The 25,545-nt window shown below is 43.2% G+C and overlaps 1 protein-coding gene across 1 annotated transcript in view; it reads right to left on the bottom strand.

Annotated features, from left to right (window-relative positions):
* Nucleotides 1–11,639: 11,639 nt before the first annotated feature.
* LOC120066718 (SH3 and multiple ankyrin repeat domains protein 2-like) overlaps nucleotides 11,640–25,545 on the bottom strand; it is a 159,908-nt gene continuing 146,002 nt past the window's right edge. The window contains exons 17-21 of the mRNA XM_039018180.1: nucleotides 24,989–25,075; nucleotides 18,755–18,882; nucleotides 17,014–17,155; nucleotides 14,417–16,835; nucleotides 11,640–12,168 (exon numbers count right to left, since the gene is read on the bottom strand). Of these exons, the coding sequence (XP_038874108.1) occupies nucleotides 11,640–12,168; nucleotides 14,417–16,835; nucleotides 17,014–17,155; nucleotides 18,755–18,882; nucleotides 24,989–25,075 (3,305 nt within the window). The remainder of the gene's footprint in view (nucleotides 12,169–14,416; nucleotides 16,836–17,013; nucleotides 17,156–18,754; nucleotides 18,883–24,988; nucleotides 25,076–25,545) is intronic.

The following is a 25,545-nucleotide window of genomic DNA, read 5'->3' on the forward strand; positions in this document are numbered from 1 at the left end:
CAGGGCCCCACACATTATTGTTGGTGGGTGGGAATGTGCGAAGGGAGGGGGTGGGGGAGTTTTGGGGGCTGATATAAGAAACAGGAAAAGGAATCATAAGGAAGTTGCTCTAGTCACATTAATTTTCCTGATAATATTCATTTTTTGACTTATAGCCATGTTAGTCCTCAAGTAGTGTACATCTCAATGAACTCCCTGTTTACAGCCTTCAGCCTTTTACAGGCTTCTATGTTCCTGTCCTTGTCCCCAGGGGACCTCTGGGGAGGATGAGTTAGTGATGAAGATAGACCTTTGAAGCAGCTAGATGTGGATGCAAGAACACACAGAGTGATCTGGCAGAGTTCAGCCAGCCTCCAGAGACCGCTGGCCCAGCCTGGTCAAAGGTCATTGAGAATGACCAACGCTAGCATGACTCTGCGACCACGTCCTCACGCACATCATGGGCTGTGTTTAGACCAGGGCTCCATGGGCGGAATAGTGTGCCATGTAGGGTGCTATATGTAGGGAACAGGGTGCTATGTAGGGTCCCATATGTAGGGAATAGGGTGCCATATGTAGGGAATAGGGTGCCATGTAGGGTGCCATATGTAGGGAACAGGGTGCCATGTAGGGTCCCATATGTAGGGAACAGGGTGCCATGTAGGGTCCCATATGTAGGGAATAGCGTGCTATGTAGGGTGCCATATGTAGGGATTAGGGTGACATTTGGGACAAAGAACATGATAGGCTACAGCTCTCTCACCAAAACAAACTGAATGCTTTTTGCTATTTTTGTCCTGTCTATGGATCCTACAGTCAAACAGACTTTGCTTTCATGGAGTACAACATACCAATATAACAGTCTTAACTGAATTTAAACCCATTGCTTTAAGGTGGAGGCTGCATTAGTAGCTTCTTTTAAATCACAAATTGGACCACTGCTGTGTAATGCAGGTTCAAATTGGTTTTTCCTCCTCTTGTGTACAAACACATTACAGATTAGCCTTGCTAATAGGTTTCCTTTCCTCATCTGCAGTGTGTTTGTGTGGGTGTGTGTGCACCCCATCGGGTATATAAAGGCACTTTCTCACCATTTCACAATGGGCATCCAGTTTAATTATCCCCAGCTGGATGTGCAGCAGCAGTCCTTAGAGGCCTGAGGACCACTGAGGGACGCCTGGCCTGTAGGGCGTGTATGTGTGTGTGCCTCGCATACAGGGCGGGAGCCTGCAGCCGGCAGTGCCACTGACCAAGGACACTCCGGAACCTGCCCGGAACCCTCGGAACCTTCCAATGGCCAAAGATGTTCTAAACCAAATACATTCATACTGTAGGTTATAACAGTGTAATTACTATTTTACTAGATTGTACTTTCTAAATAAATACCTTGTGAGGAAATACATTATCCAATTCTTCAGTGTAGCTTACTGGCGACATCTTCCGGAAGGAGTGAGTCCATCGCTCCTATTTTGAGCAAAAATTGAATGATGTAAAAAGGACATTTAGAGCCATTGCTCAGAAACATGATAACCAGTAGAGGTCAGCATTCCCCAAATACACTGCATTCAGAAAATATTCAGACCCCTTGACTTTCTCCAAATGTTGTTACTTACAGCCTTAATCTAAAATGTATTAAATTGTTTTTCCCCCTCATCAATCTACAATAAATACCCCATAATGACAAAGCAAAAACAGGTTTTTAGAAATGTTAGCAAATTTCTTACAAATTAAAATTGGAAATATCACATTTACGTAAGTATTCAGACCCGTTACTCAGTACTTTGTTGAAGCATGATGCTACAAGATTCTTCAGTACACCTGTATTTGAGGAGATTCTCAAATTTTTCTCTGCAGATCCACTCAAGCTCTGTCAGGTTGGATGGGGAGCATCGCTGCACAGGTATTTTCAGATCTCTCCGGAGATGTTTGATCAGGTTCAAGTCCAGTCTCAGCTGGGCCACTCAAGGACATTCAAAGACTTTTCCCAAAGCCACTCCTGTGTTGTCTTGGCTGTGTGCTTAGGGTCATTTTCCTGTGGAAGGTGAACCTTTCTTTCAGTCTGAGGTCCTGAGCGCTCTGAAGCAGGCTTTCATTAAGGATCTCTCTGTACTTTGCACCGTTCATCTTTCCCTCGATCCTGACTAGTCTCCCCGTCCCTGCCGATGAAAAATATCACCACAGCATGATGCTGCCACCACCATGTTTCACGGTAAGGATGGTGCCAGGTTTCCTCCAGACGTGATGCTTGGCATTCAGGTCAGAGTTCCATCAGTTGAGAGTCCTTTAGGTGCCTTTTGACAAACTCCAAGCGGGCTGTCATGTGCCTTTTACTGAGGAGTGGCTTCCAATTGGCCATTCTACTATAAAGGCCTGATTGGTAGAGTGCTGCAGAGATGGTTGTCCTTCTGGAAGGTTCTCCCATCTCCACAGAGGAACTCTGGAGCTCTGTCAGAGGGACCATCGGGTTTTTGGTCATCTCATAAGCTAGGCCCTTCCCCAATTGCTCAGTTTGGCTCTAGGAGGAGTCTTGGTGGTTCCAAACTTCTTCCATTTAAGAATAATGGAGGCCACTGTGTTATTGGGTACCTTCAATGCTGCAGAAATCATTTGGTACTCTTCCCCAAATCTGTGCCTCGACACAATCCTGTCTTGGAGCTCTACGGACAATTCCTTTGACCTCATGGCTTTGTTTCTAGCTCTGACATGCACTGTCAACTGTGTGACCTTATATAGACAGGTGTGTGCCTTTCCAAATCATGTCCAATCAATTGAATTTACCACAGGTGGACTCCAATCAAGTTGTAGAAACATCCCAAGGATGATAAATGAAAAATAGATGCACCTGAGCTCAATTGAGTCTCATAGCAAAGGGTCTGAATACTTATATGAATAAGATATCTGTTTTTGTTTTTAATACATTTGCAAACATTTCTAAAATTCTGTTTTCAGATGGTTGTCTAGGTGTTCACAGACAGTAATTCTTGTTCAATGAAAATTACTATAAATCAACAAATAATATACCATCATGTCTAATACAGCTGAACAAATTCAGATGCACACACACACACACACACACACACACACACACACACACACACACACACACACACACACACACACACACACACACACACACACACACACACACACACACACACACACACACACACACACACACACACACACACACACCTGCTGCCAAACTCTAGCTCAGTATTGCATCAGAGTGTAATCCAGAGATAATTCTAAAAGAGATAAAGTCTTGTCTGGCAGAACCCTTGCTACAAATGCATTACATTTTTCATTGGTTGCTAGGGTTGTTGCTTCTGGTAAAATGTCCCCCCTGTGACACCCTCAACAATACCAGGAGGTGCTTGACCTCGCTATACCAGTCTGAGCTCGGAATATCTTTATTTGCACAGGACTTTGGGTCAGTGCTGTATATTGAACCTTTGATCAAGCGGTAAGGGTAGTGGAGATGACGACTTACAGTACCAGTCAAAAGTTTGGACACACCTACTCATTCCAGGGTTTTTCTTTATTTTTACTATTTTCTACATTGTGAAATAATAGTGAAGACATCAAAACTATGAAATAACACATATGGAATCATGTAGTAATCCAAAAAGTTTTAAACAAATCACAATAATCAAAAAAGATTTTTGGTTCCACCAGCTGTGTCTTTGTGAGACACGGAGTAGGCAAACGGATGATCTCCACATGTGTGGTCCCCGCCATGAAGCATGGAGGAGGAGGTGTGATGGTATGGGGGTGCTTTGCTCATCCCACATTCTGCAGGGATATGCCACCCCATCTGGTTTGCGCTTAGTGGGACTATACTTGTTTTTCACCAAGACAATGACTCAACACACCTCCAGTCTGTGTAAGGGCTATTTGACCAAGAAGGAGAGTGATGGAGTGTTGCATCAGATGACCTGGCCTCCACAATCACCCGACCTCAATGAAATTGAGATGGTTTGGGATGAGTTGGACTCCAGAGTGAAGGAAAAGCAGCCAACAAGTGCTCAGCATGTGTGTGAACTCCTTCAAGACTGTTGGGAAAGCATTCCTCATGAAGCTGGTTGAGAGAATGCCAAGAGTGTGCAAAGCTGTCATCAATGCAAAGGGTGGCTACTTTGAAGAATCTCAATTATAAAATATATTTGGATTTTTTCACACTTTTTGGTTACTACATGATTCCATATGTGTTATTTCATAGTTTTGATGTCTTCACTATTATCCTACAATGTAGAAAATTGCAAAAATAAATAAAAACCCTGGAATGAGTAGGTGTGTCCAAACTGTTGACTGATACTGTAGTCCAGACCTCCTGTGGATTGCATCATCATAAATTAATGGATAATTGGTATTCCTAGAACTCTGTTATTGAACACTTCCATAGATCTCAATTTGTGCTTTCTTGCCAACTCCCATAATAATTTTCAAGCCAAACATTGAGGGATGCAAGAGGCCATAGGAGTTGCCGTGCGGGTTGGCAAGACAGCACAAACAGGCACATTCAACACATCTATATAACTTTGGGCAACACCCAGTGCTAAAGCTGTCAATGAAACAGAGTGCCATTGGAAAACTCTTTACAAGACAAAAAAGGCAATATGACATCAATGTCATCAAATATTGTGTAATATATTTATTAACCTGCATAAAATGTTGTTTTTCATACAAGTATTGTGGACTTACAAATACTTTTCTTCCTGTGATCTCAATAATAATATTTTCATCTAAAAGTAAAATTAAATGATTCGTAGCACAAAATTACAGCAACATAGAAAGCATGAAAAGGAAGTTGACAAAAAAAAGGAGATTGATTCTTTATCTGTGAAGAATAAAACAAGAGGACATACATTTTGGATCTGACACCTGTTAACTGGAATTTACTGCATCTTAGCATGTCCCATGTAGCCTGAGATTCCAGACCGCATCATACTACAGTTCACTATTGTTTCACACTGAAACCTGAAATAGAGTTGTATTCATCCAGGATTTGTAGGCTATGTTCGATTGGAACCCTACGGGGCAAAGTAACTTTTAAAACTTTACCCATTAGGGGCCACGGTACAGTAGTACAGCCCAATCTGCTGATGAATGAACTTTACTTCAAACTCTCTGCACTTCAGATGCCTTAGTATAATGGGTCCGGTCAGCTTCACTATAATGGGTCCGGTCAGCTTCACTATAATGGGTCCAGTCAGCTTCACTATAATGGGTCCAGTCAGCTTCACTATAATGGGTCCAGTCAGCTTCACTATAATGGGTCCAGTCAGCTTCACTATAATGGGTCCAGTCAGCTTCACTATAATGGGTCCAGTCAGCTTCACTATAATGGGTCCAGTCAGCTTCACTATAATGGGTCCAGTCAGCTTCACTATAATGGGTCCAGTCAGCTTCACTATAATGGGTCCAGTCAGCTTCACTATAATGGGTCCAGTCAGCTTCACTATAATGGGTCCAGTCAGCTTCACTATAATGGGTCCAGTCAGCTTCACTATAATGGGTCCAGTCAGCTTCACTATAATGGGTCCAGTCAGCTTCACTATAATGGGTCCAGTCAGCTTCACTATAATGGGTCCAGTCAGCTTCACTATAATGGGTCCAGTCAGCTTCACTATAATGGGTCCAGTCAGCTTCACTATAATGGGTCCAGTCAGCTTCACTATAATGGGTCCAGTCAGCTTCACTATAATGGGTCCAGTCAGCTTCACTATAATGGGTCCAGTCAGCTTCACTATAATGGGTCCAGTCAGCTTCACTATAATGGGTCCAGTCAGCTTCACTATAATGGGTCCAGTCAGCTTCACTATAATGGGTCCAGTCAGCTTCACTATAATGGGTCCAGTCAGCTTCACTATAATGGGTCCAGTCAGCTTCACTATAATGGGTCCAGTCAGCTTCACTATAATGGGTCCAGTCAGCTTCACTATAATGGGTCCAGTCAGCTTCACTATAATGGGTCCAGTCAGCTTCACTATAATGGGTCCAGTCAGCTTCACTATAATGGGTCCAGTCAGCTTCACTATAATGGGTCCAGTCAGCTTCACTATAATGGGTCCAGTCAGCTTCACTATAATCGGTCCAGTCAGCTTCACTATAATCGGTCCAGTCAGCTTCACTATAATCGGTCCAGTCAGCTTCACTATAATCGGTCCAGTCAGCTTCACTATAATCGGTCCAGTCAGCTTCACTATAATCGGTCCAGTCAGCTTCACTATAATCGGTCCAGTCAGCTTCACTATAATCGGTCCAGTCAGCTTCACTATAATCGGTCCAGTCAGCTTCACTATAATAGGTCCAGTCAGCTTCACTATAATAGGTCCAGTCAGCTTCACTATAATAGGTCCAGTCAGCTTCACTATAATAGGTCCAGTCAAGTCAGCTTCACTATAATAGGTCCAGTCAGCTTCACTATAATAGGTCCAGTCAGCTTCACTATAATAGGTCCAGTCAGCTTCACTATAATAGGTCCAGTCAGCTTCACTATAATAGGTCCAGTCAGCTTCACTATAATAGGTCCAGTCAGCTTCACTATAATAGGTCCAGTCAGCTTCACTATAATAGGTCCAGTCAGCTTCACTATAATAGGTCCAGTCAGCTTCACTATAATAGGTCCAGTCAGCTTCACTATAATAGGTCCAGTCAGCTTCACTATAATAGGTCCAGTCAGCTTCACTATAATAGGTCCAGTCAGCTTCACTATAATAGGTCCAGTCAGCTTCACTATAATAGGTCCAGTCAGCTTCACTATAATAGGTCCAGTCAGCTTCACTATAATAGGTCCAGTCAGCTTCACTATAATAGGTCCAGTCAGCTTCACTATAATAGGTCCAGTCAGCTTCACTATAATAGGTCCAGTCAGCTTCACTATAATAGGTCCAGTCAGCTTCACTATAATAGGTCCAGTCAGCTTCACTATAATAGGTCCAGTCAGCTTCACTATAATAGGTCCAGTCAGCTTCACTATAATAGGTCCAGTCAGCTTCACTATAATAGGTCCAGTCAGCTTCACTATAATAGGTCCAGTCAGCTTCACTATAATAGGTCCAGTCAGCTTCACTATAATAGGTCCAGTCAGCTTCACTATAATAGGTCCAGTCAGCTTCACTATAATAGGTCCAGTCAGCTTCACTATAATAGGTCCAGTCAGCTTCACTATAATAGGTCCAGTCAGCTTCACTATAATAGGTCCAGTCAGCTTCACTATAATAGGTCCAGTCAGCTTCACTATAATAGGTCCAGTCAGCTTCACTATAATAGGTCCAGTCAGCTTCACTAGATAGGTCCAGTCAGCTTCACTAGATAGGTCCAGTCAGCTTCACTAGATAGGTCCAGTCAGCTTCACTAGATAGGTCCAGTCAGCTTCACTATAATAGGTCCAGTCAGCTTCACTATAATAGGTCCAGTCAGCTTCACTATAATAGGTCCAGTCAGCTTCACTATAATAGGTCCAGTCAGCTTCACTAGATAGGTCCAGTCAGCTTCACTAGATAGGTCCAGTCAGCTTCACTAGATAGGTCCAGTCAGCTTCACTAGATAGGTCCAGTCAGCTTCACTAGATAGGTCCAGTCAGCTTCACTAGATAGGTCCAGTCAGCTTCACTATATGTCTAGTCAGCTTCACTATATGTCTAGTCAGCTTCACTATATATGTCTAGTCAGCTTCACTATATATGTCTAGTCAGCTTCACTATATATGTCTAGTCAGCTTCACTATATGTCTAATCAGCTTCACTACTATGTCTAGTCAGCTTCACTATATATGTCTAGTCAGCTTCACTACTAAGTCTAGTCAGCTTCACTACTAAGTCTAGTCAGCTTCACTATATAATGTCTAGTCAGCTTCACTACTAAGTCTAGTCAGCTTCAGTCAGCTTCACTATATGTCTAGTCAGCTTCACTACTAAGTCTAGTCAGCTTCACTATATAATGTCTAGTCAGCTTCACTACTAAGTCTAGTCAGCTTCACTACTAAGTCTAGTCAGCTTCAGTCAGCTTCACTATATGTCTAGTCAGCTTCACTATATATGTCTAGTCAGCTTCACTATATGTCTAATCAGCTTCACTATACATGTCTAGTCAGCTTCACTATATATGTCTAGTCAGCTTCACTATATATGTCTAGTCAGCTTCACTACTAAGTCTAGTCAGCTTCACTACTAAGTCTAGTCAGCTTCACTATATAATGTCTAGTCAGCTTCACTACTAAGTCTAGTCAGCTTCACTACTAAGTCTAGTCAGCTTCACTATATAATGTCTAGTCAGCTTCACTATATAATGTCTAGTCAGCTTCACTACTATGTCTAGTCAGCTTCACTACTATGTCTAGTCAGCTTCACTACTAGGTGTAGTCAGCTTCACTACTAGGTGTAGTCAGCTTCACTGTAATAGGTCTGTGCATGGCCTCAGTGCAATGTGCAGCCATCAACTGTACATCAGCTGTCCCATTCAGTGGTGTGTTTTTCTCATGGTCAAGTAACATTTCCTATAGCAAATAGTGAAGACAGGTACAGCCTGAGTATCTTCATAGTATACATACATGATGCACAAACTATGCAAATATCAATTTATATCAGCTTTTAATAATTAATAATTAAATAATTACAGAGGCTTAGTCAAAACATGTGACTATCAATTGCTAAAAGATTTGAAATATGCTCTATAGGAATATGGATTATAACACAATTATTTATATCAATTTTAAAAATAGAGACGTAATCCTGTTACACGTATAATTATTAACCTGGAAAATAAAAATAACATCTACTTGAAACAGAATGTATATTATATTGCTTCTTAACCATATTTCGCTGCTTTTCGGAAAACCTAACCACACCTCAGGGTTGATATGGCGACAACACAGATAGGAATATACCCTCATGATAAATATCTCTACATCATCAAAAATACTGTGTTCCTTCCTGTTACTGTGGTTCTTAACATAAGATCTCATCTCAAAGTGTGCCCTCAAGTCGACAGAGAGTACTGTCAAAGATGGTCGGAGTCATTACCATAGAAATATAATTAATTCTATTTCTACGGTTTCTGTGGACTACTTCTACGGACTAATACTTTAATGCTGTGATGTCATGCATATCAGTCATCAGACATATCGTTGTCAGTTTATCCCCTCTCAAACCAATAGATCCCATGCACATGTAGATGCAAAATAACCTTCCATAAATACTGTCATTGGGATTTTAGCTAGCACCCACATTTATTTACTCGGGAAATTCAAATACCAAGAAGTTTAAACTGTTAAGGTCCGGAATATAAACCCAACGCAAACTGAGTAGAAAATACAACTTCAGCCCCTTTCAGACAAACTGAGTAGAAAATACAACTTCAGCCCGTTTCAGACAAACTGAGTGGAAAATACAACTTCAGCCCGTTTCAGACAAACTGAGTGGAAAATACAACTTCAGCCCGTTTCAGACAAACTGAGTGGAAAATACAACTTCAGCCCGTTTCAGACAAACTGAGTGGAAAATACAACTTCAGCCCGTTTCAGACAAACTCAGTGGAAAATACAACTTCAGCCCGTTTCAGACAAACTCAGTGGAAAATACAACTTCAGCCCGTTTCAGACAAACTGAGTGGAAAGTGTATAAACTACATTTTAAACTCATCCACGTTATGATGAGTGAATCTCTGCCTTTTTGGACTTACTGGTGATAGTATGAAGAGACCCTGTCTTGAAAACATGGAGGGAAATGATGCTCAACTCAACCAAATGTAAAGCTTTGATTTACATTTGGTTGAGTTGTCAACTAACATGAATTTAATGTGAAATCAACCAAAAATGTCATGATGTCATTGGATTTAGGTTAAAAGTTAAAAATACTAAATTCCTTTACGTTGATTACTTTTTTTCAATTCAAATCACTTTTCTACGTTGATTCAACGTCATCACATAGCTTTTGGGGTTGAAATAACGTGGAAACAACGTTGATTCAACGTATGTATGTGGCCAGTGGGTTTTGAGCTCTGTGGATGCATACAAATGTCTTTCTCATCAACAAAACACATCAAAACACAATCATAGATTAAATACATCTCTAATACTTAAATTATCATACACAAAAAGTAAACATTCCTACCAAATTGATTCCTAGTGGTATCTGCGTCTCTCTTTGCTTGCCAAACAAGTTGAACTCTGCTCCTTCTGATACCAGGTTTAGTGTTTGTTCACCTACTTTTTCCCATATAGTGCATACACTTCTCTGATATCTGTCTTCAAAAACATTCTTACTTTGCAGTGTTGGGGTAAATTCCTTTTCAATTCAGGAAGTAAACTTTAATTCCATTTCCAATTTTACACAACGCTTCTCGTTGCAAAAATTGTAGAATTAGAAATTGCGATGAGCAAGATGCAAGACTTCGCTCTCACACAGTATCTGTGCATGTGCTCTGGTTCGATTCATGCACTTGGTAGTGGTAGCCACAGGACCAAAACAGCAGAGAAGCTGAGTGTCGCAATCTAACTCTAAGATGTCGCATAAAATTGACCCACTATGCTGTTTACTTTGTGCATCTACGTCATATCGCTGACCCTACCTTTAATTGAAATGGAATTGACCCCAACCCTGTAACTCTGGGTCATTCATTCCTGATAGTGTCTTCAATCCTAAAGTCCTAAACATCAGTTCAGGGTATACAGTAATAACCTAATGTGATAATGTATGTATTATTCCTCTCAGAGGACATAGAAGACTGTGAAAGAAAGGATGACGGTTGATGATAACGATTGGAAAGCCCTGACTGCCAGTGCCAAGCACTCTGCTATGTCATGTTCAGGAGACTACAGTAAGGGGAGCTGTTGGCACACAGTTCAGCTTCCTGTGGAAGACAGTATAATGATTTATGAACAATTTAATTAACATTTTCAATACTGTGTTTAAAACCCTCAAGTAAACATGACCAGTAGTAAAACAGCTATTGAAATAAGGTTGAAGGGCAACAACTTTGCTACTGTACCAATTTAGAAATTATTTTAATCTTTGATTTCCTTTCTGTGGTATAAATGTCTGTGTCTGAGAATACACTGTACGGTCTCTCAAATCAACCTACAACCCAGTGAAAAGGGCGAGAGAGAAAGCTTAATTTCACAGGCAGAAGTACACATACATACTGTAAATGTTTTCCCCTTTTTCCTAAAAAGATATTCACCGCATAATTTCTAAATGAGAAACAGTAGAAAATGAAACCCCTACGAAGCTGGTTCTGGTTATGCATTTAAATGAGGTTGATTTCAGAAGTCCGTAAATCCCATAGCGATTAAGCTGCTGTTGTGTTTGATAGTGTAGTATATTCCATATCACAGCCACATCCCGTGTATCTACTTCCTTCCTTCCTACTGACAGAGCAGCTCTGCCTCACCTGGGACCACTCTATCCCACTCTGGGGGACCTTCTTGCTTATTCAGGAAACTGCAGTGCTGTTTCAAGTTGCAATTTCTTCAGGATACATGAGGATATTCCTAAATTTCAACAAAACAAGCATCATCATAACAATTATACAGTAAGTATAGTTTAAATAAGTCAACATAAATAAAAATGATTGTTATGGACATAATTGATAATTAACTTAGAAGCCTGTTGTGAAGTAGTAGTGTTGGAGACTCAGAGACCTCATCACCCTCCTCACTTCTCACCTGTCCATCAGAAGTTTCAAAGCTCTCTCTATGTTCATCCGATGTCCGACCCTGGTCACCCCGAGGTCTATGAGGTCGTCCTTCTGCAGGCTGGGCAGGTGGCTGCCCTCGATGTCGTTGTCCATGAAGGTGTCTCTGTGCTCAGCCAGGTTTAGGCTCTCCAGCCAGTCGGCCACGTCGTGTTTGCTCCACATCAGAACCGGCTTGGTGGCAAAAGGCTTGTTGGAGACGGCCTGGATGAGGGTGAGGGGGGAGGGCGAGCGGCTGCTCCCCGTGCCCAGGCTGAGAGGGGGGGTGGGCAGGCCGAACACGTCTGATAGGGTGGGAGAGGTGGCAGGGAGAGAGGAGGCACAGCCGAGGCCTGAGTCTGGGGGAGAGAGGATGGGGCTGGGGGCTCTGTGGTGGGAGGGTCTCTCTGTCTGTCGGTTTGGAGATGGGGCAGGCACGTTCGGGGGGAGCTGGGCAGCAAAAGAGACTGTGGTATTCCGCTGTGTACCTGAGGAGAGGGACCCACTGTCCGGACCCCTACAGAAAGTACGGAACACATTAGGGTTGATGACAAGAGAGAGAGAGAGACAGAGAGAGACAGAGAGAGCAAGAGTAGAGTTAGAGAGAGAAAGAAAGAAAAAGAGAGAGCGAGAGAGAGAGAGAGTAGAGAACACACTAGGTTAGAGGACAAGAGAGAAAGAGGTGTTGCTTATCAGAAAATAATGAGCTGAAACATTAAACAGAGACCCTGAGTTAGCATGACAAACAAACTGAAATATTCCACAACTACACCTGGATGCAGTATAGACTCATCAACTAATCCTATGACTGTTCTAACTGGGCCAGTAAGAGACGGACACTTTGATGTCTCTCCTCCTGTGAGGAAAAGAAGAAGTAGTCCACCTGACCTGACAGACCTACTGGAGGATAAATACACAGACCTGACAGACCTACTGGAGGATTAATACACTGACCTGACAGACCTACTGGAGGGTTAATACACTGACCTGACTGACCTCCTGGAGGATTAATACACAGACCTACCGGAGGATTAATACACTGACCTGACAGACCTACTGGAGGATTAATACACTGACCTGACAGACCTACTGGAGGATTAATACACAGACCTGACAGACCTACTGGAGGATTAATACACAGACCTGACAGACCTACTGGAGGATTAATACACAGACCTGACAGACCTACTGGAGGGTTAACACACAGACCTGACAGACCTACTGGAGGATTAATACACTGACCTGACAGACCTACTGGAGGGTTAACACACAGACCTGACCTTTCCCTAAACAACACCAACTCCTTCAAAACTGCAGACTGGAAGGAGGTTTCCGTGTTTGTGCGTGTGTGTGTACCTGTGTGTGTGTGTGTGTGTGTGTGTGTGTGTGTGTGTGTGTGTGTGTGTGTGTGTGTGTGTGTGTGTGTGTCCATGAGTGTGTAGGTCCGTGTGTGTGTGTGTGTGTGTGTGTGTGTGTGTCCGTGTGTCTGTTTATGTTTGTGTGTACCTGTGTGTGTGTGTGTGTGTGTGTGTGTTTGTCCGTGTGTGTTTATGTGTGTGTGTCCGTGTGTCTGTTTATGTTTGTGTGTACCTGTGTGTGTGTGTTTGTCCGTGTGTGTTTATGTGTGTGTGTCCGTGCGTGTGTCCCTGTGTGTCCGTGTCCTAACAGTGTTTTCCTTCCCATAGAAACTAACAGTGTTTTCCTTCCCATAGAAACTAACATTCTTTTTATTTGAAAGTGTCAGAAGATCTCTATTCAATTATTTATGTATCAGGTTGAATCAGGTTAACCTAATATCTCATTCTGATCAGGCTTGTTCTGTGCTCTGCAGTATATTCAGCATGAACCACACTGGTAGCAGAGCTTTGGTGGTACAGCCATGACTTTTAGAGTTAGCCTCATCTGGTCTGCTCTGTAAATAACCACAGCTTTCCATAATAAATGAGTTTGTTGCTATCCCAGAGGACTGCTGTAGGGTGGAACGCACAGTGTCTGTAAGAAATGCCATGCCGGCTTACGTAGCCTGCTGTACAAACAAGATATATGCCAGTTACACAAATAGACATACCGTACGCGCAGCGATAAACAAACGTACAGACAGTGACCTGCGTACACAAAACTGTTCTAAATACACACAAATATGCATTCATATCTGCAAAACCCAAGTACACAATAACAGCCTACAATCATACATCCCACACATACACCACTCCATAGCCTACATCTGTTGGAGCCTCAATGTATACACACACATTCATATCTAGTCTACGATGACAATCTACTTCTAGTGATTTGCGGTGACTGGTAGAGGAATGAAGAGGAGGGTTAACTGACGAGAGAGGCCCATTGATACTTGACCAACTCTGGGTTTGTTGAAATGACAGACGATTGAGAGACAGGTTACACACACACCATCCACCCCTGTTAAAACAAACTGTGGATGCATCTCAAATGGCACACTATTCCCCATTCCCCTATGGGCCCTGGTGCACTAAGTAGGGAATAGGGTGCCATTTGGCACACAGCCTCTGTGCTATTTTGAACCGTGCTGCTAGCGACACACAGTGACACACCGCTCACCCCTTCCTTCGGAGGAAAGCACTGTGGCGGTTTGGTCTCTATGATAATCAGACTGGCATGACGTTGTTGCTCATCTACTCCTCAAGGCTGCTGCTCTCATTATTAGGTTGCTAGGCAACTCCTTCTGCTCTCCGGCAGAACACACACACACACACACACACACACACACACACAGAGTAGCCTACCTGGATCCAAAAACAGTCCTACATCCTGAGGAAGAAGAGTCTATCCCCTCTCCTGGCTTTGGTGTCCTGTCCTTGTTCTGCATGTCCTGGGGGTTAGAACCTGGAGGGTCTCCCCATAGCTTGGAGGTTCTTTGAGTTGGTGTTCTGGGGGGCTCTGAGGAGACGCTGGCCCCGGGGGGAGGCGGTGGGACGGAGGAAGGTGCGGCGAAAGTTCTTATGTTCTCCTCTCTATCCATCAAGGCAGGGTCCTTGTAAAGTGCGTTGCTCTTGTTTGCGGCAGGTTGCCTGGTTCTTGACTTTGAAGTCCGGTCCACCAGAAAGGCCTGTCTGTCTGCATAGACTGTACATGTGTTGTCCAGCACCTCGCCACCCTCGGACGACAGCGTGGAGATACTGGATACGGTGGACATAGTGCTTGTAGTCTCCAGCTGGGGATCTCCAATACTGCGGCTGTCCGGCTCCACATCAATGCCCGAGTCACTGATAGGATCGTAGCTCTCCAAGAGGGCGTGGGGGAAGCAGGGGGGCGTACAGTTGGTGAGCACCGCAGGCCGTTTGATCATGGTCTGGTCAGGGTGGCCTGGGGTGTTACCGTGATAGGGATAGAAGGGGGCTAGAGATGATGGTGCCCTGCCAGCATTTCGTTGCTGTTTCAGGAGCTCAGCGATCGCCCCCTTTTGGTCCTCTGGGATGTCGAAGCTGTTGGCGAACTCGAGCGGCGGTGGCAGTGGGTCAGCAAAGAACTCATCGTCGATGTCCACGGAGGGAACACAGGGTGGAGGGGGGATACTGAAGGGTAGTTTGACCGGCTCGTCTACTGAGGTGACGGTGATCATGGTCTTACTACCTCTGGGTCCAGGGCCCATAGAGTGGGGGTTGTGGGGATTAGGGGAGGCCATTTTGGGGGTGTTAGGTTGGTTGGGGTCCCGGAGCTCACTGGGGGTGCTGTCTGGACTGACCGCCCCGTCCCTCTCCCCCACAGACAGGTTGTTCTCGTCAGTGGTGTGGACCATCAGCAACCCAGCTGACTTCTGCTGAGACGTGTCACCAATGTCTATCAACATGTTCTTCTTCTCCTCTTCTCTCTGAGGACGGGATAGACTCTTGTCCTTGTCTTTGGCCAACGGGTGGTCGTATTTGGACTCTGTCTCGTACTTTGCCTCTGTCATCTGCCTACGAAGCCCCGCCCTGCCCGGTCGACCCATGGTGGCGGTCGAGGAGAAATTTGCGCCCATGCCGGTCCTCAGCTTGGTGTCGATGAACAGAGGCTTGTTCAGGTCAGGTTTAGGCGGTTCGGTCTTCAGCGGGAGTGGCTGGGACTGCTCTCTCATGGCCCGGTCCCGTGCAGCCAGAGCCAGGGCCAGAGGGGAGTTGGGGTCCAGAGGCTTCCCTGTGACTGGGTGGACGTAGCGCCCACTACTGGAGGTATAGGTCTTGGTGGGCAGACTGACCGGGCTGTGGTGGCCAGTGCGCGTGTGGAGCGGCTCTCTCACAACAGTGGGCTCCGGAGTGTTGAAGACCGCTACGTTACCCCCTCTTCTGGGGATGCTGAGTAGTGAGGCAGGTGGGGCCATGAGGCGACGCAGGCGCTCGTCACTACTGAACATTCCCTCGTCGATGGACTTGGAGTGGCGGAGGCGAGGCGCAGGCGCGGGAGGCGAGTCTTCTTCACCCTGGTCGGTGAACCTGTAGGATGGGGAGTTCTGGTGAGAATCCACCATCCTCATCTCACGTTCTCGCACTGCGCCTGCCATGGCTGTGGCAAAGGGACTGCTGGGGTTGTGTCCGTCGTCCGGACAGAGTTGTCCTGAGTGGTCATGGGATCCAGTCTCTATCTCCATGCTGCTGCCCTGGCTGCTCTTCCCACTGCTAGATGTAGAGGGTTCCTTGATGATGATGGTTGGGATTTTTATGGTGCAGGTCTTCTCTGGGCTGTCCTCAATCTTGTTCTGCTTCATCAGCATGCCCTTCCTCCTCTGAGGTTTGTTGGGGGCAAACAGGCCCAGGTTGCCCATTTTCCCCAGGTCTGAGTATGGGTTCTCTGGGATCTGGGCCCTGCGGTTCAGGAAGCTCTGCTGGGCTGTGAGGCCTTGGCCTGGACTCTGGCTACCCTGGTGGTGGTGGTGGTCCTCAGACTGATACTGTTCCGACTGGGGCTCTGTGCAGTACATACCCCCCTGTTCCCTCCATCTGTCCCTGCCGCCCGTGTTGGGGTCCCCACCTCGCTCAGGGGCGGTGCCTTTGGAAACAGTGTGTCTGATAGTGCCGTAGCCTCTGCCCTGGGGGTTGGGGTCGTTGTTGTAAGGAGGAGATGGAGGGGAGATAGCTGGCGGGGGTGGGATGTCCTCTGATGTGTCCGGCATTGATAGGCTCCTGGTGAATTTCAACATGGGAGGGGTCAGGAACTGAGGGGTGTCCTCTTCTGTTATTCCTGAAAAAGAAACATACATTGACTATTACTTTCCATTAACGGCAATTATAGAATTGAAACCTTCAAGGGTGTGTGTGCGGGAAAAAGGTCATTGAATACAGATATGTACAGTATGTATGCAGGTTAAATATTTAGCATGGACAGAAACATGTTGATATGTAGTTACCAGATGTTCCTATGGACTTTTGTCGTCTCATGGTCCCCTGTCTGTTTGGCACCCCCAGGAAGGGGCCTCGACCTCTGGGGCTGCCTGGCTCTCTGGGCTGGGTCTGGGTCTGCATCGACACGTCCTGGCTCTCACACATGGACTGTAACAAAGAGAGGAGAAGAGACTGAGCCTGCATGGGAAACAGTCTGTCAGTTTATAGATCAGTTAGAATGATTGTTGATGTACATTTCCTTTCATTTTATTTCATAGCCCTTTACACTCGTACCCATATACGGGTTGAAAATGGCAGACTTCAAATCAAATCAAATTGTATTCACATTTCCATATCATAAAACTGATGTAATATACAGTGTCAATGTTTATGATGACTATGTTAGATGTACAGTTACAAGATGACCTGCCGTTATACCCTGGGTTGTTCTGAACACAATGAGACTGTTTGTTGTATTGTGAAGAACATTTGCAGTGGACCACACACCTGAGTGCACTCATGACTCCATTCTATACACACCTGAATGCACTCATGACTCCATTCTATGCACACCAAAATGATGACCTGCTTCTCTGAATTGCCTTGTGAAAACCTAACGCTGTAATTTCTAATTTAGCTAGTCATGTTGGCAATAGAGCAAGATTAAAAATGATGATCTGCTTCCCTGAATTGCCTTGTGAAAGCCTAACGCTGTACTTTCTAATTTAGCTAGTCATGTTGGCAAAAGAGCAAGATTAAAAATGATGCTTACCTGACCCAGATTTTGAATTTATAATGGAGCGTTTATGGCTTGAGTAAACAACAGTAATTGTGTAAAGGCGGGGATGCAGGGCTTTATTCAAAACAAAACAACTACAAGTGTGCTTGCTCTAGTTCCTCAATGACATAGCTAGGAGTCATAAAATTACATTGAAATGCATTATGAACTGTGCACACTTTGGAGAGGTGTGTGGCCACTTGGAAACACCAGTTAGACCTCTCACTTTTATGTTGCACCTACTGTACCTCAAATTTTCCAAGAATATTATTATCATGTTACTGAATGTATCCAGATTTTCTTTATTTTTTTATCAACAAATGCGGCGAAAAGTACAGTAAATGTAAAATGCATATAAAATCAACAGTGTAATGTTTGGATTCAGTCTTGTGTCAGGTGAACTGATGTGTCCTCAACTTTGGACTAATCATTTTCCCATAATCTCCAAACTGTTCCCTTTTAATTGCTACCTTGGTTACGCATACACTTTAAATATTTATTCCGTAAGAAACATTTCAATTTAGCCCTATCCATATTAGGCAATTCCCACGAGTGTAAGAGGTTATTAACCTAACACATTTATCTGTCCTCTGCTGCAGGTCAACTTGTGAAAGATCTAATGGAAAAGAAAGAACATGAAGCTGTTTAAACCTAAATACTAGTTGAGAAGCAGGTCAGAACATAAACACCTCCTAACAGATGAAGTCCATCAGAACCATGAATACCTAACAGATGCTGTCCATCAGAACATAAACACCTCCTAACAGATGAAGTCCATCATGTACTTCCTATTCCAGCCAGCTTAGAGCAGTAAATTGCAACAGGCAATGGTGCACCCATCAGCATTCTCGCAGCATAGATCTCTATGGTCTTGCTCCAGTGTCACATATCAGCAAACTACACACACAATAATGAAATACATATGCATACCTCACAACAGAGTAGTGTAGATAGTAGTAGACTAAAGCCTGGTTAGTGGTTATACTTACGTTCATCTCTGGGTTCATGGCCAAGCACCTGCTGTTGGGCCGCGTTTTGACCGTGTTTGCGACCCTTATGTCAGTGTTAGAGTTGTCCCACATGGGCTTCTGAGGAGGCATGTTCTCTTCCACTTTATCTGGAACACAAAGACAGACAGACACCGCTCCACTGTGAGTATAGGATACCATAGCCTACACTCTACATCTGTCTCCAAGCTAAAAATGAGCCATCATCTCAGCCAATGACAATCCATTCCGTCAGGCAGGATGGGAAATCAAACCGAGCATTAAGGAAAAGGGAACAGAAATAGTCACACTGACATTGGTCAAAGTCAAAGCCGTGCAAGCTAGCTATCACTTTCTTTTGGTTCTATGATTTAGCTGTTTTGGTCTGTTTTTAACTCCTTGTCTGCGAACTAAATGGCATCCTATTCCCTATCCAGTCCACTACTTTGGACCAGGGCCCATAGGGCTCTGTTTAAAAGTAGTGGACTATATGAGTTAGGGTGCCATTTAAGACGCAACCCTTAAATAATTGACAATGAGTGACAAGAAGTTGGTAAGACGGCACAAACTGATCTGGACCAGGCTATGGTTCAGCGGAAACTGCACAACCAACATGCTAGTGGTTTTTTTCCTTCTTTTTTTCTCTTTTTGAGCGCTCCCATGCATGGGACGATTACTTAGAGTGACTGAGAATACAATCCTCTTCTTTAGACGCTCATTATCTGAAGACTGATCATCTAGAACAGGAAGAAAAGGCAGTTCAGATAGGGACATCCATACGGTATCTAGAGTTATTCTGATTATACATTCAAAACACCCTTCTCTCTCACTGCTGTCAAAAACCTGTGAACTGGGGAGAGAGGGCTATAGGCTACATCCTACTGTCTTCATGAAATACATTATTACTGAATTAAATCTAACCAAGAGCAGGTTGACATTTAGTGTCATGAGTTTTGTCCTGAAGGTAGAACTGAGTAATTTCCCTTTAGATAGGCCAGCTGCAAAGTTAAAATTGGCTATATTGTAAACAATTATGAAAATAAGGTTAGGGTTAAGCATTAACGTTAGCAGTGTGGTTAAGGTTAGGGTTATGTTTAAAATGAGATTTTATGACTTTGTGGCTGTGCTAGCTAGTGACCACTCTGCAGAGCTGCCTCCAGAACAAGATTCATGATGAAAAAGGCTAACCTGCTAAGCAAGAGCTGTTTATGTTTGATGCACATTGTCTGCTATTAGTGTATTAATAACCTTTATCGAAAGACACAGTGTATGACAAATGATAAACATGACTGTTCTCTATTTAAACCCCTGTTGACAAAACAGCTTCATACAGTAATACTCTGATCCTTCTGTCTGCATACTAAGCTCACAGACATGACCATGTGTGTACTGTATAATTAAGATGGAGAAGATTCCAGTGCTGTCTAAAAACGTTCTCACCATCACTGGCCACCCAGCTATAGCTGTCTCTCTGTCACATCCGCTGATACAGTAACATAGCAGTATTTATGGCAGTAAGGAACCCTGGTGGATTGATGTGAAGAAGCCACACATTCTAAGACACCTCAGTGTCTGGTGTCAACATGCATTCTAGACTTCTAGAAGCATTGCTGCAAATCTCCAGTGTTCTGGTGTGAAGTAGTGAACACAGAGCGAGGCCGTTACAGCTGAATAATGTGCCTAAGACTAGGCAGCAGCAGGACTGTACACTCTTAGAAAAAAAGGTGCTATCTAGAATCTAAAAGGGTTATTTGGCTGTACCCATAGGAGAACCCTTTTTGGTTCCACGTAGAACCTTTTTGGGTTCCATGTAGAACCCTTTTCAGAGGAAAAGGTGCTCCTATGGGGTCAGCCAAAGAACCCTTTTGGAACCCTTTTGTCTAAGTGTATATAATATTTTTTTGCAGGTAGAATGCTCTCCTGTTATAGTTGACAATGCACTGTACTCTATGCAGCATTATTGCCATGGCAACATCTTGTTTCTGTATGAGTATGAGTCAAATGCCTATTTGTAATGGGCCCATTGTATAACAGTGTTGTGCCCTTAAAGTTAAGTCTGTAGTGTATTCTGAGAAGGCAGCTACCTACTCTTTGATATACGCAGCTGACTGTTGTGCATTAACTCTAGGTCTTCTAGTTATTATCCCATAAAGGTGTTTCAGATCATTTTATCATGACAGAAAACACTACAACCATTTTAGAAGGTTACAAATCTGTGGTTAAAGTAGAGGGATGCATCCTAATCCCAAATGACACCCTATTCCCTTTATAGTGCACTACTTTTGACCAGAGCCCATAGTGTTTTGGTCAAAAGTAGTGGACTATATAGGGAAAAGAGTGCACTTTGGGAAACAGCCAAGATATCTGCTGTTGCTTTTTTCCTGATCTTGCATAACTGTGTCTAAAAGAGGGCCAGAACCATGAATAATGCATGAGAATAGCACTGTGCTCTCACACTGAACTGAAGTACGTAGGCTTTGCTGTGAAAAGTAAGTGTTTAAAAAGGTTCTTGTTCAGAAGGGCATTTTCATATGCTGTTAATTTTTACGACACCCCTGTTTAGGTTACAACCCCTAGACAACAAACACTAGTTCACCTTCATACCCACTAAATGCCCTCTAAAGTCCAGTGAGCATGCAGGTAAAGTACACTGAGTATACCAAACATTAGGAACACCTTCTTAATATTGAGTTGTACCCCCCCCTTTTGCCCTCAGAACAGCCTCAATTCGTCGGTGCACGGATTCTAGAAGGTGTCGAAAGCATTCCACAGGGATGCTGGCCCATGTTGACTCCAATGCTTCCCAGATTTGTGTCAAATTGGCTGGTTGTCCTTTGGGTGGTGAACCATTCTTGATACACATGGGAAACTGTTGAGCGTGAAAAACCCAGTAGCGTTGCAGTTCTTGACACAAATCGGTACACCTGGCACCTACTACCATGCCCTTTCAAAAGGAACTTGCACCTTTTGTCTTGACCATTCACCCTCTGAATGGCACACATACACAATCCATGTCTCAATTGTCTCAAGGTTTAAACATCCTTATTTAACATGTCTTCTCCCCTTCATCTATAATGATTGAAGTGGATTTAACAAGTGACATCAATAAGGGATCATAGCTTTCACCTGGTCAGTCTATGTCATGGAAGGAGCAGGTGTTCTTAATGTTTTGTCCACTCAGTGTCTAGCTAAGGATCTAGTGAGTGAGAGAACATATCATCAAGTATATAGCATTCAATCTAATTGAACACAATCGTAAACAAATAGGTATGTAGTAAATCAAGTCAAAAGAACAGCAGTTGTTTTGTACATGTACTGTATAAAGCATGCCGATCACACTTACCACCCATCTTTTTCCTCAAAGTGGCTTACAAATTAGAAAACGGAAAGAATTTATATAGCAGATGATCAAAAGTAATCAACAAAATAATCTCTCACCATCAACACAGGCTATTATGCAAAAACAGTGTAATATTGTCATTTAAAGCTGAATTATATTATAACCACTACTGACAGTTGTATTTTCATTAAGCAATTGTATACAAGCTTCCAAACATGCCACTTGCCCCATAGACAAAGACATAGAATGACCAGTAATCCCATAGACAAAGATATAGAATGATCAGTAATCCCATAGACAAAGACATAGAATGACCAGTAATCCCAGACATAGAATGACCAGTAATCCCATAGACAAAAACATAGAATGACCAGTAATCCCATAGACAAAGACATAGAATGACCAGTAATCCCAGACATAGAATGACCAGTAATCCCATAGACAAAAACATAGAATGACCAGTAATCCCATAGACAAAGACATAGAATGACCAGTAATCCCAGACATAGAATGACCAGTAATCCCATAGACAAAGACATAGAATGACCAGTAATCCCATAGACAAAGACATAGAATGACCAGTAACCCCATAGACAAAGACATAGAATGACCAGTAATCCCATAGACATAGAATGACCAGTAATCCCATAGACAAAGACATAGAATGACCAGTAATCCTATAGACAAAGACATAGAATGACCAGTAACCCCATAGACAAAGACATAGAATGACCAGTAACCCCATAGACAAAGACATAGAATGACCAGTAACCCCATAGACAAAGACATAGATTGACCAGTAACCCCATAGACAAAGACATAGAATGACCAGTAACCCCATAGACAAAGACATAGAATGACCAGTAACCCCATAGACAAAGACATAGATTGACCAGTAACCCCATAGACAAAGACATAGAATGACCAGTAATCCCATAGACAAAGACATAGAATGACCAGTAATCCCATAGACATAGAATGACCAGTAATCCCATAGACAAAGACATAGAATGACCAGTAATCCTATAGACAAAGACATAGATTGACCAGTAACCCCATAGACAAAGACATAGAATGACCAGTAACCCCATAGACAAAGACATAGAATGACCAGTAACCCCATAGACAAAGACATAGAATGACCAGTAACCCCATAGACAAAGACATATAATGACCAGTAATCCCAGACATAGAATGACCAGTAATCCCATAGACAAAGACATAGAATGACCAGTAATCCCATAGACAAAGACATAGAATGACCAGTAATCCTATAGACAAAGACATAGATTGACCAGTAACCCCATAGACAAAGACATAGAATGACCAGTAACCCCATAGACAAAGACATAGAATGACCAGTAACCCCATAGACAAAGACATAGATTGACCAGTAACCCCATAGACAAAGACATAGAATGACCAGTAACCCCATAGACAAAGACATAGAATGACCAGTAACCCCATAGACAAAGACATAGATTGACCAGTAACCCCATAGACAAAGACATAGAATGACCAGTAACCCCATAGACAAAGACATAGATTGACCAGTAACCCCATAGACAAAGACATAGAATGACCAGTAACCCCATAGACAAAGACATATAATGACCAGTAATCCCAGACATAGAATGACCAGTAATCCCATAGACAAAGACATAGAATGACCAGTAACCCCATAGACAAAGACATAGAATGACCAGTAACCCCATAGACAAAGACATAGAATGACCAGTAACCCCATAGACAAAGACATAGAATGACCAGTAACCCCATAGACAAAGCCATAGAATGACCAGTAACCCCATAGACAAAGACATAGAATGACCAGTAACCCCATAGACAAAGACATAGAATGACCAGTAACCCCATAGACAAAGACATAGAATGACCAGTAGCCCCATAGACAAAGACATAGAATGACCAGTAATCCCATAGACAAAGACATAGAATGACCAGTAATTCTATAGACAAAGACATAGAATGACCAGTAACCCCATAGACAAAGACATAGAATGACCAGTAACCCCATAGCCAAAGAATGACCAGTAACCCCATAGACAAAGACATAGAATGACCAGTAATCCCATAGACAAAGACATAGAATGACCAGTAATCCCAGACATAGAATGATCGGTCCAATCATGATATGTCTATGACCGGCCCTTCAAAAGACATCTACTGCAGAACAGTTGTAAGCAACATATGAGTCAGCAATAAATTAAAAGCTTTTCAAAAGATGAGTTAAATCAAAGCTATTTACATACAGCATACAGCTCTGAGGTAAATCAATCAAACAATCAATTAAATGTCTAAGTAAATTAATAATATATATTTTTAAAGCGTATTAAATTCAATTTATGATTACATGGCGTGGAATTATGCAATTGTTATGATGGTTGAAAACAGTTCAAAATGATCAGTCATGCTGGCTAATGATCTCTTTATTACTTTAGATGATTCAGCACCGTCCTTCAAAATGTTCTCTCCAGCTCTCTTCAGATCAAACCCTACAGAGCAGAATAGCTTTGTGCCTTTTTACAAAGTACATAATTGTTCAAGCCCCCTCAGAGAAGAATAAATATAGTCATCTCTTAAATGACGTAAATGAACATTTAAAAATGAGAATAAAAAAAAAAAAGCAAACCAGTGAAATGCGTGCAGCTGTGACCAAACACTAGCTAAGGTATACTGCATACCTTTGTCCACTGTAGAGGCAGGTATTGAAAAGAAATCAGGAGTGCACAGTTACTTTTAAAAAGGTTTTCCAGATAATCAAATCACTAAACAAACACACAGAGAACAAACCACAAGCATACAAAATGCATTTGATCTCTTGGAATTCTATTCTCACAGGTCCACGGGTATATGGAGGATGCTTTGCTGATTCCTACCTAGCTCCTCCAGCTCTGAGGTCATGGATTTGGAGCGCATGGCCATGGACAGGGCAGTGGGAGGAGTCCTACGTGGAGGTGTGGCCACTGCAATGACACAACACACAAAAGCACAGGTATATTCAAGGATGTGATAGAATAGAGTCAGCTCTATCACAAACTATCTGACGGAAAATATTTTCTGTTCTACATTATACATTTCTAGCTGAGAGTTCTGTAATGTTACATCATCCTGTACAGGCCCCAAGTGTGAGATTTATTATAGACAGAACAGGAGTTTGGTGACTCCTTAATTGAGGAGGATGGACTCGTGGTAATGGCTGGAGTGGAATGGTATCAATGTGGTTGATGCCATTCCATTCGCTCCGTTCCAGCCATTATTATAAGCCGTCCTCCCCTCAGTAGCCTCCAGTGGTAGACAGGGATGTTAAAAAGCAGGCAAACTTTTTTTAAATGCCTGTGCTGCAGCAACGCTGGATTGTTCATGTGACAACGTCACAAGTCTCGCAGGGTGACACCAATCAAGCAGGGTGACGCCATGCAAGCGCCAAGTTCAG

The sequence above is a fragment of the Salvelinus namaycush genome, chromosome 21 (genome assembly GCF_016432855.1).
Source record: "Salvelinus namaycush isolate Seneca chromosome 21, SaNama_1.0, whole genome shotgun sequence".
NCBI lineage: Eukaryota > Metazoa > Chordata > Actinopteri > Salmoniformes > Salmonidae > Salvelinus > Salvelinus namaycush.